General features: G+C 28.1%; 1 protein-coding gene and 1 non-coding gene across 2 annotated transcripts; both read right to left on the bottom strand.

The window, feature by feature from the left end:
* Nucleotides 1-9,102: 9,102 nt before the first annotated feature.
* LOC112687884 (poly(rC)-binding protein 3-like) lies at nt 9,103-12,924 on the bottom strand. The gene is made up of 9 exons (XM_025560856.1): nt 12,642-12,924; nt 11,530-11,586; nt 11,331-11,447; nt 10,590-10,850; nt 10,398-10,520; nt 9,989-10,070; nt 9,780-9,927; nt 9,438-9,569; nt 9,103-9,378 (listed from the first exon to the last, which is right to left on the bottom strand). Exons 1-9 carry the CDS (start codon nt 12,726-12,728, stop codon nt 9,141-9,143), a joined length of 1,245 nt encoding a protein of 414 aa, XP_025416641.1. The 5' UTR covers nt 12,729-12,924; the 3' UTR covers nt 9,103-9,140.
* Nucleotides 12,925-14,330: 1,406 nt separating this feature from the next.
* Trnar-ucg lies at nt 14,331-14,403 on the bottom strand. Its single transcript has one exon. It is a non-coding gene; the product is annotated as a tRNA-Arg (tRNA).
* Nucleotides 14,404-16,445: the final 2,042 nt, after the last annotated feature.

The following is a 16,445-nucleotide window of genomic DNA, read 5'->3' as shown; positions in this document are numbered from 1 at the left end:
ATCACGGTTTTTTATCAGTCGTGACGGTTGAAACTTCAAAATACTTGAAAATAAGTGGACCTCACACGATCAGTAATACTGACTGTAGAAATATTGACAGTATTTACATTACTGACAGTGTACTCCTCAAACGGTCAATACAAATTATAGCCAATACTCAGTATTTTTTACAGTAGTTTAGATCAATTTTTGATACTGTAACAAACGATTTTAATTGATTTTTCCAAATCCGTTAAGAATGATAGTTCTTCAAATAACCAAGATGATGGTTGATAGACGTCGTTTATCCCAGTACCACTTCTTTTTCTGAAGTTTCTTCTAAATTTATTAATTTTTTTACATCTTCAATTGAAGCGCTCGGCCGAACAACGGGACAAGCGCCAGTCTCGGCATTATTGCGTTTATATTTATTTTTTATATTTTGTCCGATTAGTAGACTCAATGGATATTATTACATTAAGGTAAGTTGATTAAGAGAAGACGGATGGAACAACGAGCTACGTGCAATGTTCAACCAACACGGACAGAAATGGTCCGTAATATTTTAAACGCGTCTATTGTAAAATGCGCTCAGTGGCGCTTGTCCCGTTGTTCGGCCGAGCGCTTCAATTGTAGAGTCGTTTTTCAAAAGTTTATAATAAACTATAAGTTTTTTATAGGCAGAATTTTTTTAATCTCTATTGGAGTACTCTTTACAACGAACATCCCACAATTCGGATAATTGTTTGTACTCTGAAATAAAATCACGCAAAATGACCCGATCGCGGAATTCGTGATTAGTGGTTTCACTTCCGTCATCCATCGCAGAGATGCCAATACTGATGACATGTCAATATCGACCTCACACTATCAATATAATCATCAGTAAATAAATACTGACGACTCGATATCCGACTTTTTCCATCAGTCATCAGTATGGGTTTTCCATACTAACAGTACATCAGTACTCACATTACACGATCAATAATAATACTGTCAGTATCAAAAATATTGTCAGTAATATTGATCGTGTGAGGGCCACTATACGATGACTGTTTTTTATGTTTATTATTTTTATATTATCAGTAAACGTTACTCACATTTGTAATTTATTATGGTAAACTCTCCATTTTCTTGAACACGTATTTGTTCTTTCTTATTAAAATCTAATTGCCAATGAGCGCAGGAGGCTATGTTGCATTTTATTTTCAAATTTATGTCTGGCACAGGCGCACATTCAGTATAAAACTTGGTTATGCTAAAATGATTCACCCCAAAGTGATCCGTGGGTAGCAAAGCCTTCCACAAATCCCTTTCAATAGTGGTTCTCAACCTATTTCATCCTATTCCCCCCTTAAATTTAAACATTTTTTTAACATTTAACTATTTTTTAGTCGTGCGAATCAAATTTGGTATCTATCACAAGGGCGTATTTGATGGAGGACGAAGCGTGCATTTACCCCCATGGCTCATATTTTTTTTTAATATAATACATTAATTTATTTAAAAAATGTAATGTATAAATAATTAAGAATATAAATTACTAGTCTATCATTATATGTTATCATTCTAAGAGGAACATGAGCTGTTATAGGAATATAATTGTTATCGATGCAAAATAATCTGAAAATATATAGTGATTTCTATTTTACACATTGTAAATTTAAAATAACATAATTATTTTTGTAATTTTATCATTACTACATTCCCCTCCGAGCCAACTCTAAATTCCCCTTGGTGAAGTTTTATTATTTAATTATAAATGTATCAATTTTCTATATTTTAACTAAATATTATTATTTATAAATTACTATTTTATATCAATACGAGATCAAACCTGTAGACAGTAAGTAAAACCAATATCCTAAATAATATACCAGCAATAAACTTGACCATCATCACAGTATTACCTGAACGTAACATCTTATAAAAATACCTGAAGAAATCATTTGAAATATGAGAATTAATCAAGATGAAAATTTCGGTCATAAGATAATTACGGGAAAAAATTGAATGCCTACTCACTGAAATTAAATCAGTTGAAGAGAAATTATTTGGTATTGATAAGCACAACATGAATCTAAAAAAACAACTTATTTCATATGAAAAAAATGAAAATAAGTCTGAAAAGTTAATAGTTAATAATATCTCAATAAGTGGTATTCCAGTTACTAACAATTAAAACTTAAAAGAAATCATAAGTCACTGCAAATTTACAAAATTTTAATATATTATGTGCTCGAGTAAAAAAAAAGAAAAGATAATAACACTAAAATTATTGTTAAATTTAATAATATTGTAACCAAATAAATACTTATAACCGAAATCTCGTACTATTATATAAGCAAATTAGATTTATTCTTTACCAAAACGAATTTTATACATTAACTACAAACTTACTACCTTTGGAAAATATTTTGATTAACAAAGCAATGACTTAAGTCTATTGAAAGTATTTTTGGGCTAATGTGGAAGGTGCATAAGAAAAAGTGAAGATGAACAACTCCTTAAAATGTTAACAATAGATGATGTTTATAAGCTACATAAAATTGGATTTCTCCTAACAATATTATAATTATTTTTATAAATAAAAAGAAACTAGATTTTAGTAACTTAAAAGTATGTAGCTTAGATTAATTTAAATTAAATTTCATGCCTAAGACAAAATTATTTTAAAAGATAAAGATTATTTAAATTATGGACAACAAATTATATCAAAGACTTAACCAGTTTTACTTATAATAATATAAGTATATTTTCTTTTCTTATTCATAGTATATTTGCTAATTTTGATGAATATGATGTACGTGGCCAAGGGCGCCCATATAAGGGGGGACCCATATGTCCCTCCTGGAAAATTTCAAAAATCTTGGAAAATTGTTTACTATGATCAGAATATATTTATTTAAATAGAATTTCAAAATTTAATTTATTATATGAAAATCTATAATTTGTGTATGAAAAATCTATTTATTTAGTTTGGAAAATCAGGTTATCAGCTATAAATAACAATACGTTTTTTCGTTTCTATTCTATGGATAATTATCAATTCTTAAAATATTGTGTATTTCCAGAAATACTGTATGTATATATGTGTGTGTTATATATATATACTTTAAATCAGTGGCGTATTTGAGGGAGGGGCAAACCCCCCATGAATTTTTAGACCAAGACAATTTTTATATAAGTAATGGGTATTTTATTAAGAAACAAAAATTATGATTTATTTTATAGTATTACTACATTTGAAAACGTTTCAAATTTTACACTAATTTAAATAATGCAAAACGCTAAATTTTTAAAACGTTTAAAGGTTTAAATTTAATAACGTTTAAATTATTTGTAGCGTCAAACGCTCAATTACTTATAACGTTTTTATGTCCCATAACGATAAATAATATATATTATTTTGATTGAAAACCCAGTCCATACTTAGTGAAAAATTAGATAAAACACAAGCGAAACTTTCAAAACACAGATAGGTGTTAAAAAAGAACTACATAAAAGACCATTCAAGTGGACAGGCATTAGATTAAAAAAAAAAAAAAACCCAAAAATATTAAGGATTCACCTGATATAAATAATATCAAAATTTTTACTTGTAAATTTTGAGCCTGAATTAAAATTAATTATTTCATTTAATGGAAATTTGAGTCCCCCCCCCCCTAGAAGTAAGTCTAAATACGCCCCTGCTTTAAATAATATTTTGAAACCCTGCTATAATATACATAATGTTAACAAAATACAAACTTACCAAGACTAAGTCTGATACAGGAGCAGGATCATTAATATTGTGCTTGTTCATTTTATTTTCTTGCATAAAAAAGTTTTGAATATTTTGACATGATTTTGCCGCTACATTTAACTTAATTCTTTTTTTTTCACGCTCTTTAGCAGCTCCTCCCTTTGTAATTGTATTTTTGGTAACATTCATAGTTCAATTGTTACAATTAAATTTAATTAGCAGAAAATAAAATATAATTTCACAACGACCGTGAAGACGTGAACGACATGCTATCGTATAGGAATGATTTGTGTACACAGTGTGTCAATCCACAGTACGTGTACCCGAGTAAATAAAAATAACATATTAATATGATATACACCACTAAACGGGTAGATTACTCGCTGATTGAGATGCATGAGTTCAGAATTGTATGTCATTATAAATGGAAAACCCTACGTAAGCTCTTATATTTATTTTTTAAATTTATTATAATATATTATAATAAATATATATATTATATATTATATATAATATAATATATAAATAAATATATTAATATATTAAATTTATTAATATATTATAAATCTTTTTATATATCTTTACTATATTATATTAGTTTATTATATATACATTTATGATCAAACTATAACCATATGCTTAACAACCGCAACATCTATAAATAACATATAAACCGCGTTATCGCGACCAGACTTGACCGATTCTCTGAACCGTCGGAAATTGGTTTGAAACGATCACAAAGGGTTGCGTTTTCGCCGATAAAATGCTAGTCTTATCCGGGCCTAAGAATATTTATGCCAAAATGTTTAGCCAAAATATGTCTATATACAATAATATATACAAACTTTCATCTACAGAGTGCACATATTAAATTTTAAAATTTTTTTCAAATTCTCTTTAAAATTGAATTTTGTAATTTAGGTAGATCAGAGGCATAGGGCGCTTCGGCCCATGAAAAATCACAGGGCGTGCCTGGGCACGCCCGGCACGCCCTGTGCGCACGCCTATGACTACAGTCTATAATTTGAATATTAAATAATTGCAACAATAGGTGCATGAGCAGTGAGACTCAAGTCTCAAAGTATAACAATATTATAATATACAAAACAATGTTTAAGCAAATTAATATAGCTCAAATAACATAAGAAAAATTATATGACAAGTAAAGAAGTGATTTTCTTGATTTAAATTTTGATTGACTTTTTATATACATTTACATGAGTGTAACTACAATTTTAAGTAAACAGTTACTTATATAAATAACCATAACGCGAGTAGGTACGGAACAGTATACATCAATAACAAAATAGCTTTTAAGGGATTTACAGCTACAAGTGTCGATACCATAATAATAATACAATCCCGCATTACTACAACGCGCATTCGTACAAACACAAAAATGGGTGGAGCTAAAGCCGCCACCACGATACAGTCCACATCACTTGAGCGTTACACACGTTTTACTTTTGATGTTACGGCCCTTAAATCGTTGGAGGCCCGTGTGAAATCACACCTTTATCTATATGTAGTTCCGCCACTGCGTGGCACTATTGTATATAAATCTTTTGATGTTCACTAGTTTGGTCAAAAACGATCCGCACTTAATCCTTCTAAATGAATACATAGAACACGTTAACATACTTATGTACCTGCCATTGCGTACACATATATAATATGTATAATATATATATATAGCCGACCCGTCACAGCTTCGCCCGTGATTGGTTGTTTATTTTGCCTTCGGACCATGATATGTAGAATTTTATATTCAAATATTATTGTTTAATGTGATCGGCAAGTAAATATAAAAAAACGGTTAATGAAAACGGATTGAAATTTTTCTAGCGTTATAAATGATAAAAATAAATACAGATAAAAAACAAATAATTTATGGTTGATAAAGAATTTGATTGAAGTTGATGAAGAAAAAAAAAAGAAAAAAAAAGAATTAAAATAAGAATTTTATAAGACTTCTGAGTATATGATGTTTTTTGTTGTATTTTCTGTTGAAATTAAAATCATAAGATAATTCGGGTCCCCTGTTCGAGAAAATGCCACATATAATTGCCCATGTGAAAAGCACTTTGTACGAAGATCTACGTCAACGTACTTGAATGTTTGACCTTGCGCTTTGTTTATGGTAATGGCAAAAGAAACTTTAACCGGGAATTGAAGCCGTTTGAAAGAAAACGGCAAGTCAGAGGGAATCATGGGAATTCTTGGAATAAATGCAATTTCTCTTTTCGCTGGTCCTGTAAGAATTACGGCTTCTATAATATTATTTCGCAACGATTTTATTTGTAATCTTGTATCGTTACATAAGTTCGGTGGTTGAAGATTACGTAATAATGTAATTGGAGCACCAATTTTTAATTTTAGCTTATGAGGAAGAAATCCCGAAGGAGAAAGAGAATTGAGAAATTCTTGTGGATAATGAATAGCATCATCTGTTGATGTAACTGTATCAATAGATAGATATTCACGTGAGTGTCCATCGAATTTTAGAAGGATGATATCATTAATTTCTCCTGCTGTTACATTTCTCGGAGAGATAATAACTCTTTCACATAACCACTGATAAGATTTATTGGATAGATTAAAAATGTCAGGATAAACTGTAGAAATCAACTCTTCCACGTTATTGACCACCCGTCCAATCGTGTGATTGACAGAAATGTAACCATTTTCATGTTCTAAAGTTCCTTTTCCAATTTTCAACAACTGTGCTGGAAAAATATCGTTCCCTCCGCATAAATAAACTCTCATGTTTGTTCGCAAATAAAGTTTTTCAACATAGTTGAAAAACAAATGTTATGCCACCCATAAACTTATTATTACACCTTTCAGAAATCATTTTTGCCATCATATCTACGGCGAATTAGTTGAATAATGTTTTGTAATAATGTAGATGATTTAGACTTGTTTCTCTAACCATAAACCTATAAGAATAAAATTGCACGTAGGAGACAGTTTTTGTTCGATTTTGGTTATTTTTCTGTAATACATTAATGTGATAACCGTCTTCGTCTCTAGTATACATCAATGGATATTGCAGTGCATCATAAGATCTATTCAATTCGGAAACTCGACTCAAGTGTCCACTCCGACCGTGCAGAACTATATCTCTGGGACCTTTATCTTCATTAACTAATAATACAGCTACTTTATCGATGGTAGGTGCATTATATTGACCTCTGTGTTCATCTTGAGGAACTCTGTCAGCATGAATAATTAACTTAAAGTTTTGCAACTCATCAAAAGACCTCGACTCCAGATTAGATCTGAAGCTCTGTATGAGGTGATTATTTTCACTCAAAACTGTTTGCAATGATTCAATGAGATCTCTTTTTAAATTTGGAATCATATTTGTTCGAATAGATATTTGATCCGACTCTGACATAAAATATATTTGTAAAAATTTAGCATTATACCCAATTTCGGGTAATAAACTACCTATTAAATGATGCACTAGACCCTGAATTTTAAAAGAGGGCATGAAGTTCCCTTCAGCTATTTCGTTTGCTCCAAACGATGTCATTTGAAACAGAGTATTATACCGTCTAGAATTATCAAAGAAATGTTTTGATAGAGGGTGAGAATTATTAATTAAACTTTTAATTAGGTCTGGAAGATCCTCAAATTGGTGTAAAATAACTTTACCGTCAGCGCAGCAAGTCCATGGGTTTCATTTTTCCATTTTTTTGCATGGCACTTAGGACATAATATAGTCATTCGTCCAATTTGAAGCACTTTAATATTTAGATAATCAATCTCGGATTGATAATATAGGTACACGCACAATATAAGTACAATTGTTTTTAATTTTTTATGAACTTTTATAAACTTTTTTACTGACAAAAGTGGTACTAAAACCTTCAACAGTGTCGGGTTTCAGCCAAATCGGTTTTCTCGGTTAGCGCGATCGAAGAAAAACCCTTACAATATTATATATAGTATAGATAGATTTGTCATTTATATCGATAAGGTACAAAAAAAAATAGTACAAAAAGTCATAAAAGTAACATAACATATAAAATTTATGATTTTACGGACCACCATTATCTTATCTATAATACTAGGTAGATTGAAACTAGATTATATAAAAAAAAAAAAGGTGCGTGTTCCAAATACGCGCGTATGAAGTGTAACTACTTTATTTTGAGGGTTCGAGAAAAAAATTAGTGACGTGACTGACAGGTTGGAATAATAGTTCGGGTCTATCACAGCTAACGATATGTTTAAATCGAGGCTTATTCCAATATATTGTTAGCATTAACCGGGGTGCACCACGTGGAGGTCATGTATCTACATCTATCATCCCTACATTTATAAAAATGTTTGTCTATTTTTTGAAAAAAAATATGTCAATCTGAATCATTTAATAGCGATAGGTGTGGTGTACATTCTTAAGACTATAGTTTTTTATCCAGAAAAATATATAAAAATAAAAGAATTAGAATAAACTTATTCTAATTCATCAATTTCCATGTATTCATCGGTGGACTCATCTGTAGATATTTCTTTTGGATAGCTGAAATAAGATATGTAAGTTCTTTGATTTGTTTCTTTGAATTGATTTTTTCCATTGAGGTTAGCAAGGGAGGGAGGAATTCGAAACCCACGTTTCCTAGCAGCAGGGTAGGTCCTAGTTACCTCCTGGACAGCAAAAAAGTAAAAAGCCAAAAAGGAGGGGGTTCCCCGTTTCTTATAGTAGAAACCTGTAGTCCCGCACCTCCAGAATGATTCCCAGTTGGTCGAGGGGGTATTAAATTGAAACCTCACCGAGTTATGGCTAATTAAAAATGAGGGGGAGGGGGGCATTTGTTCCTGAATGGGGGAAATTACTCTGAGGCCATAAAAACTCAGATCACCCTGGGTCCGGGGTCTCTAATTTCAATATCCGCTAAGTTGGGGTAGAAAATAAAAGTGGTATGGTAGTGGGGTGGTATACTGACTGTAGCGTACCAGATATACGATGCGCCTTATTAGTGTATTGTTCAGTTGTTTCATTCTGATCAATCGGTCACGTGACTAAATATATTCGTTATACCCTCAGTAAAGAAGTTTTACTTCAATAATCCTGGCAGTAAATTTAAATTGTATAAAAATATTAATCAATAATTTTTTTCTAAATCTGTTAACATTTCGTAGAGAAGGGGGTTAAACACATAAACTCCCCATAGGCATGTCCATGAAGAATTGCAGTACTTAAAATTAATTCTATCAAATTTTTTTTTTTGAGCCACTTTTATATTTTTCTGATACAGAAAAAAAATACTTTGTTTTGGAACATAGTTGTTGTTAAATTTTACAATAATATATATGAAAAAAAAAAAAAAAATTACGGTTTGGAATAAATAAAGATTATTAAAAATATCTTAAACAAAATAACAATGATATTTAATAAGTAGGTGTTTCAATATGGAGTGAATTTATCGATTTTATCTCTTTTTTTATTTAATTGTTTTTTACTGTTAATATTTCCTAATAATTCCTTGAGTCCAGTTAACGCCCCTAAGGCTCCTAAACTTTTTGGATTTGATAGTAATGTTGCCAAAGTTTCAGTTGTTGTCTTTGCATCTGCTGTAAAATTAGATGAAAATTCTTCATCAAAATCAGCTGATTCTCCAGATGATTTATTGTACTGATCAACACTGTAAAAAATAATAACATAAATATTAATTATTCTTTTGAAATCTTATTTATCACCTACCTTAGGTTAATTAAAGTTTTAGCAACATTAACTGCATCTGCTTGTCCACTGATTGTTATAGCTCTTTCCATTTTTCCAGACGCTTCATGTTCTTCAGTATTAGATATTCTTATCATGGCTCCACTTATTCTTCTGTATAAAAATATTATATATTATATGCACATATATATATATAAATTTAATAAAAATAATATTTTGAATATTTATTTTTCATTATAGTAGTTTTTTAAATCAAAAATATAGTTTAAATTTTCTTATTAGGAAATTAAATTAGAATTAATTTTAATTTTTAGGAAAAATATATAAATATAAGTAAAAACTAAAATATAATAAAAAATATACCTAATTTCAGCAATTTTAGTTCCTCCTTTACCAATAATACATCCAATTATATCATTTGGTATAGCCATCTCATGAGTAATATGTTGTTGTGAAGTTTTTGAACTGACACCACCTCCTCTTAATTGACTACCAGCTAATGCAGCCAATACTAAAATAATAATTGATTTATACAGACAAATATTGATAAAATTTTAAATTATTTTTATTACCTGATGGATCTAATCCTGAACCTGCAATTAAATTTGGAGCAATACTTGCAATAGTATTTAAGGCAGTACTAGAAGGTGATTGCTAAAATTTTTTTTTTTTTTTAAATATTTTATTTGTAGTATTAAATTAAAAAACTTAGGGTTTTTAAGTAATTCAAATAACATAAATATTGTAAAAAAAATGTTTATAGTAACGATTTATAACAAAAATATAAAATTGGTACATTTTTAAATGAAATAAATGAAATTATATTTATATCATAGATTTTTTTTTTATAACAAATATAATAATTGTTTATATTAATAGATATAATACATTAAAAAAAGTACATTTACATTTTTTTTAAATACCCACGTGATTTGATTCATTTTAATTGAATGCCAAAAATATCAATAAAAATGTACTTACATCACCGACAGCTGGAATAGCAAGTGAACCTTGTAGAGTATAAGCCTGGCCACCACAAAATACAACAGGTCCTGGCTGTGTTACTAAAGGTCTGTAAGCAACTGTAGGTCCTCTTCCAGGTGTCTAATGTAAAAACAAATAATAAAATATAATGAGAGTAAAATAAAATTGATTGAAAATTCTCATACATACCTCTAACATAACAATACATATTTGATGAATAGCTTCAGTGATAGCTTCGGCTGTACCACTAATACTCACAGTCCTTTCTGTAGAATTTGGCAAAAGATCTGATGCTACATTTACCATAGCTCCACTAGCTTCTCGGATTTCTCTAATTTTTACACCTCCTTTTCCAATTAATGATCCACATTGAGATGCGGGAACGATAAGTTTTAGTGTTGTAGAATTTGTATTTGATGACTTTCGATTATTTTGAAGATGTATAGAATTCTAAAAAAATATATTTTGTTAAAATGTACTTAGGACATATAAAATAATAAATTACATTAAAAAAAAAAAAAAAACTATATATATCGAGTAATATAAAATGAACTTAGTATAATTAAACAAAAATAATAAAAAAGTTATGTAAATTTAACAAGACATTAGTATAACCAATTTGTAATAATTACAGAAGATATTATTATTTTATAAGATAGATCTTGAAATATTTAAGCTACTCATAATATATTAATATCAACAAGAATTAGAAGATTCTTCTTTAAATAAGGGTCTGTTAAATTTGTATTTATTGAACGTAGTATGTCATGAAAATTTAATATTTTTGTAAAATTGCACCATTTTTTCATGTAGAAACACAATGAAATGAATAACATAATAGAAATCTAATAAATTTTTAAATTAATTTTAAATTGAATAATAAATTAAATTTACCATAAATAAATTGATAAACTTTATGAATTGTATTACCTGTTCCAAAATATTTGTAATTAAAGCAAATGCTTTTTGTATAATGTTTATGTTGCCAGTAACAGTCACTATGCGCTCTGGAGTTGAACTATCAGTAATAGAAATTGTAGCTTCAGACTACATTAATAAAATATAGTACATTATCAATATTATCAATATAATCCTATTAAAAAAAAAAATTAAAAATATGTATAGTTACTTGGTTTCGAAGATCTCTTACAACTTCTCCATATTCACCAATCAGAGGAAGGATTTCCTATAAGGAAATATAAATTAATTTAACAACTCATTGTAGTATATTATTATATTACTAATAAATAAGTTAGTGTTTTAGTTAGTGTTAGCTATAAAGTTAAACTTGTTATTAATATGAATTATGAACAGTAATAAGTTAAGGTTTTTCTTCAAAATATCCCTCGTTGAAAATATCCCTCTTTAAAAATATCCCCGTTACAAATATCCTACGTTGAAAATATCCGCATTACAAATATCCGAATTAAAAATATCCTATATACAAAATATCCCCAGTAATATTATCCCTTAATTCATAATGATATACATAAAAATTACACGCAATACCTTTTAAATAGTTAATTTCAGTAACATGTTCATAGTTAAGAACCATCGATATGGAAATTTATCAAGTGTCTCTAATTAGAGCAAAGTAAGTAAAATATACAATTATATGAATAATTATTATTTTTTTTTTAATTTTTTTTAAGTAATATTATTACAATTATGTTACATTATGATTTTACAATTATTTAGGCTTTCAAGAAGCAGAAATTAAAAAATACATGTCTGATAAGCTACCCGATAAAAAAAAGAAAATTTACGAGAAGTTGGACAGACAATTAAATGAAGTGGTTCTTAAGTATGAAGATCCTATTATACTAAAATATTTAAAAGGCATCGGGTGTAATTTTTTATTTAAAAAAAAATCTTTTTTTATATATATTTAATTTAAAAATTATGTTAATTTTAATATAGTATGGCAAGTCGAAATATACATTGCTAAAAATAATAAAAGTGTAATTAAAATTTATAAAATGTTTTTTTAAAAATAAAATATAAATATGAATTAAAGGATAATATTACTGGGGTTATTTTGTTTATAGGATATTTTTAATTGGGATATTTGTAACGGGGATATTTTCAACATAGGATATTTGTAAAGGGGATAAATTTAACGGGGGATATTTTGAGGGTGTACCATAAATTAATTTGAAAATAGTTTGAACATAACTTGTGAAGTCTCTAAAAACATAAGATTTTGTTTAAAAGCTTATTATATATAGCAGATGCCTTTACCTTTCCCATAAGAATTCGAATTGTTAACACAACATCAGAATAATGACCATCCGTGGGGTCATAATCAAGTCCTTCATGCGCGGCCATATTCAAATTTTCATAAATTTTAATTACAAATTACAAATAAATATTAGAAATAAAACGAATAATTTTAACTAAAATAATAATAATTAAATCAAGGATTAAGATTTGAAGTATATAACTGACGTAAATTTATATCAAACTGTTCTTACATTTTAATATTTAAATAAAAAATAAATAAATATTTATAAGCATTTCGTAAACGTAAATCGAAGCGATAAATTTGGTAATTTTTGATTACTGATATCAGATTCTACTTTTATTGACACTGTTATTATCATCTATTGATATTAAAGTAATTTTGATAAAGAGGAAAAATCTATTAACTGATAAGAGTAAATATTTCGGGGATATAGATTTCTATACTTATACTCTATTTAGTATAATTTATAATTATCACATCAGTGAATGAGAAGACTATATGTATACGACAAGAAACGTACGAGACGATCAGAAAGAGTCAACTCTTCAAGTGGATGGAATAGCTTTCCAACAAGTACAGGACTTGTAAATAACTCGGGGACAAATAATAGGAACTGCATACATAACGAAATCAGTCTGCGTCCGAAAACTGAAATTATATCCTACTTTATCATGCCATACCTGTTTAAGTCAAAGCCCAAATGAAACAAAATCAATAAAACCTATACATTATATATCTTATACCAATGGTGACATATGCATGTAAGTAGATACAAACGTAGGAGACAAAAATTGATTAAATATTTCGAGAAGAAAGTGTTAAGGAGAATTGATGGACTTATTTATAACCCAGATACTAAAGATTGAGAATGAAGGACAAACAAATAGCTGAATTAAATATAAAAAAAAGGAAATATTGTTAAATTTTTAAGAGGTGCAAGATTGAAAGGCCACGTATGAAAGACTGAAATTAAAATAGCAAAACAGTACTTGTGAACAGCATAATTAAAAAAAAAAATACGACGGGACCGGCCAAAGCAAGAATGTTTAAACGTAGAAGAAACATCATAATCATTGATGCAATTCTAAAAAATTCTTGAGTATATGCCATTTGTAATTAAAAAGGGCGAGTGGAGTTAATTCCTAAATGCTCTCTTTTTTTTGAATGTCGATATCATTTGATTTTCCGTGATATTTGATTACAATATCGGAAAAAAATTTAAATACCGATATCTATATTCCGACTTATTGATACTCAAGTTAATAATTAGCCATAATAAAAAAAAAATCAGCCACTATAAAAAAAAAAAAAAAAACAATAATCATTTGAATGAATTAAAATCACGAAATTTAAGTCATGAATATCAGGAACAATAATGATAATTGACTTCAGTATAAATACTACAAACTATTTCATTGTGTCATTGATAAAATAATTATTTTTCCGTTATCATGCGCTATTTAAACTTAATTTTTTAATAAATAAAAACCCATTAATTGACAGTATAATATTATTTATTAAAGCGAAAAGTAGCTATAATCGATTGTCGATATGACGTATAATATATTTAGAATATCGAAATTGAATATTTGTAAAGGAGTTATATCATATCGATATCGATGAAAAAACTTTAATAATATGGTAATATTTAAAGGGAAGGAAAAAAAAATGCAAAAGTTTAATTTCGACCGTGACAGGACTCGAACCTGCAATCTTCGGATCCGAAGTCCGACGCCTTATCCATTAGGCCACACGGTCTACATGTTAATAATGATGAAATTATTTTATTTAAGTAATAAAATATAATAAAAAAAATTTAATCGTTTATTTTTAAATATATAACCTGTCAATGGCAAATCCAGGATTTTATTTTGAAAAAGGATTTTAAAAAATGTTTTCCCTTGGTATATTTTTTATAACATTGCAATCAGTGATTGATAATGAATTGAAATAATACATTAACTTAAATCTAAGACCATTAATTTCTTGTATGAATAAATATACAAATTATATACTTTCCCTCATACTTTACAAAAAAAAAAAAAATTATAGATCAGTGACGCACTAGCATAATTAACTCCCGGTACAAAGAATCATTTTTAGCAACCACTTTCCCCCATCTACCAAATATTTTTATACTTATATTTAGGCTTTGAGGAGACAACATAATTATAGGAGAAGGGTTCATTAAATTTACTTTTTTTGTAAATTTAACATTTTTGTCGAAAATTATTTGAAAAAAACTTTCTAAAGCAGATATGTACAATATAATATTGTACATAGATAGAAATATAACATTTATTTAATATATGTTGTGTTACATAACTTGTGTATTATATTCAAAAAAGCAGTAGGTAGTAATAATTATTATTTTTCTTTAATTTTTAGTTAAATTAAATTATTATTATTATTAATTTATAGTTAATTCATTTTACGTGACTCGTGGGGTTTCACTCAGAAATAAATCTGTGTATATTATTAAAATATTTAATAGTACCTATAAACATATTATTAAAATGCGTTGTTTCGTCAAAGGTATCATATAAGTTAATATGATCAGGGTCGCATTTAGAGGGGGGCACTGGATACAACTGCCACGGGCGCCAGTTTTTTGAGGGTGCCAAAATTTTGTAGTCAGAAATTTGCTCACTTGTGAATTATTGAATTTTTAAAATTATTTTGAAACTAGCTGATCCGACAAACGTTGTTTTGTCATATAAATTATTTCTAGAGAATATTTTGATAGAAAAAAATAACTAATCTAATATAAGTGTGTAAGGATGTGGTATATAAGTGGAAGAGTTATGGAGTGCTGTGATCGGTGACGGAATCTAAAAATGAAAAAATAGTTATCAAACATTTATTTATTTGATAATTTATTAAAATTGATCCTTTAAAATGATATATATCGCTAATTATGACAATATTAGTAAAAAGTAATATCAATCCCATAATGTAACAGAGTGTACAATATTTTTTGTTATTCCATCTTTCACCAACACAAACTGGACGGTTCGAGTGCATGCCACATTTAATTGTCCATTTGAAAAACATGATTTTGATTGAATCGCAAGTATCGAAATCGTTCCCTCTCTATCTTTACATACATGTCGACCATTAATTGTTGACAATGCTCACGACATCGTTGACTAACGTTGTCCTGATCGCGTCTAATCATCAACCTATATACATAATAATCCTTCGAACTAACATTCTTGTTTGTTTTGGAACCTGTTGCGGGATCTTATTGTTAAATATTTATGTAATACCGGTCATTTAATACCAAAAATTAAATTAGTTTAAATAGTTTTTAGTTTTTAATAGTTTTTTAATAATATCATTTAATAATTCATTTTCAATTGCGCAGTTATCGACCGGGTCAAAAATTATTAAATTAAACTACGATTTATTAAACAATAGCACTTTTCCAAAAAATTTTTTGATAAAAATCTTCTCCTGGCAATTACGAACAATTAAAAAAAATTGAGTCAAATCGGCCCGGCGTTCTTAATTGATGAAATGTTATACATTTTTGGCTCCATATTTATGTATATAGATTATTATTTTTTTTGTTTTTAATAACAGTATCATAAATTAATGTTAATGTATTTCATTTATTAATATAAATTATTAATTTATTTATAGCAATATATCTATCAGCGATTCAGAATATTATTAATATACCTAATATTATAATATAGTTCCCAAATTTGTTGTTATCGCGTACGATTTTCGGTGGCGTGCCTATTATACAAAAATAGCATTGATTTGAAAATATCTAAAAGGTTTATGAGGATCCA

This window comes from Sipha flava, unplaced genomic scaffold (assembly GCF_003268045.1).
Source record: "Sipha flava isolate LNK unplaced genomic scaffold, YSA_version1 36_pilon_pilon, whole genome shotgun sequence".
NCBI classification, from domain to species: Eukaryota; Metazoa; Arthropoda; class Insecta; order Hemiptera; family Aphididae; genus Sipha; species Sipha flava.
This window is presented reverse-complemented; position numbering and strand designations above follow the sequence as displayed.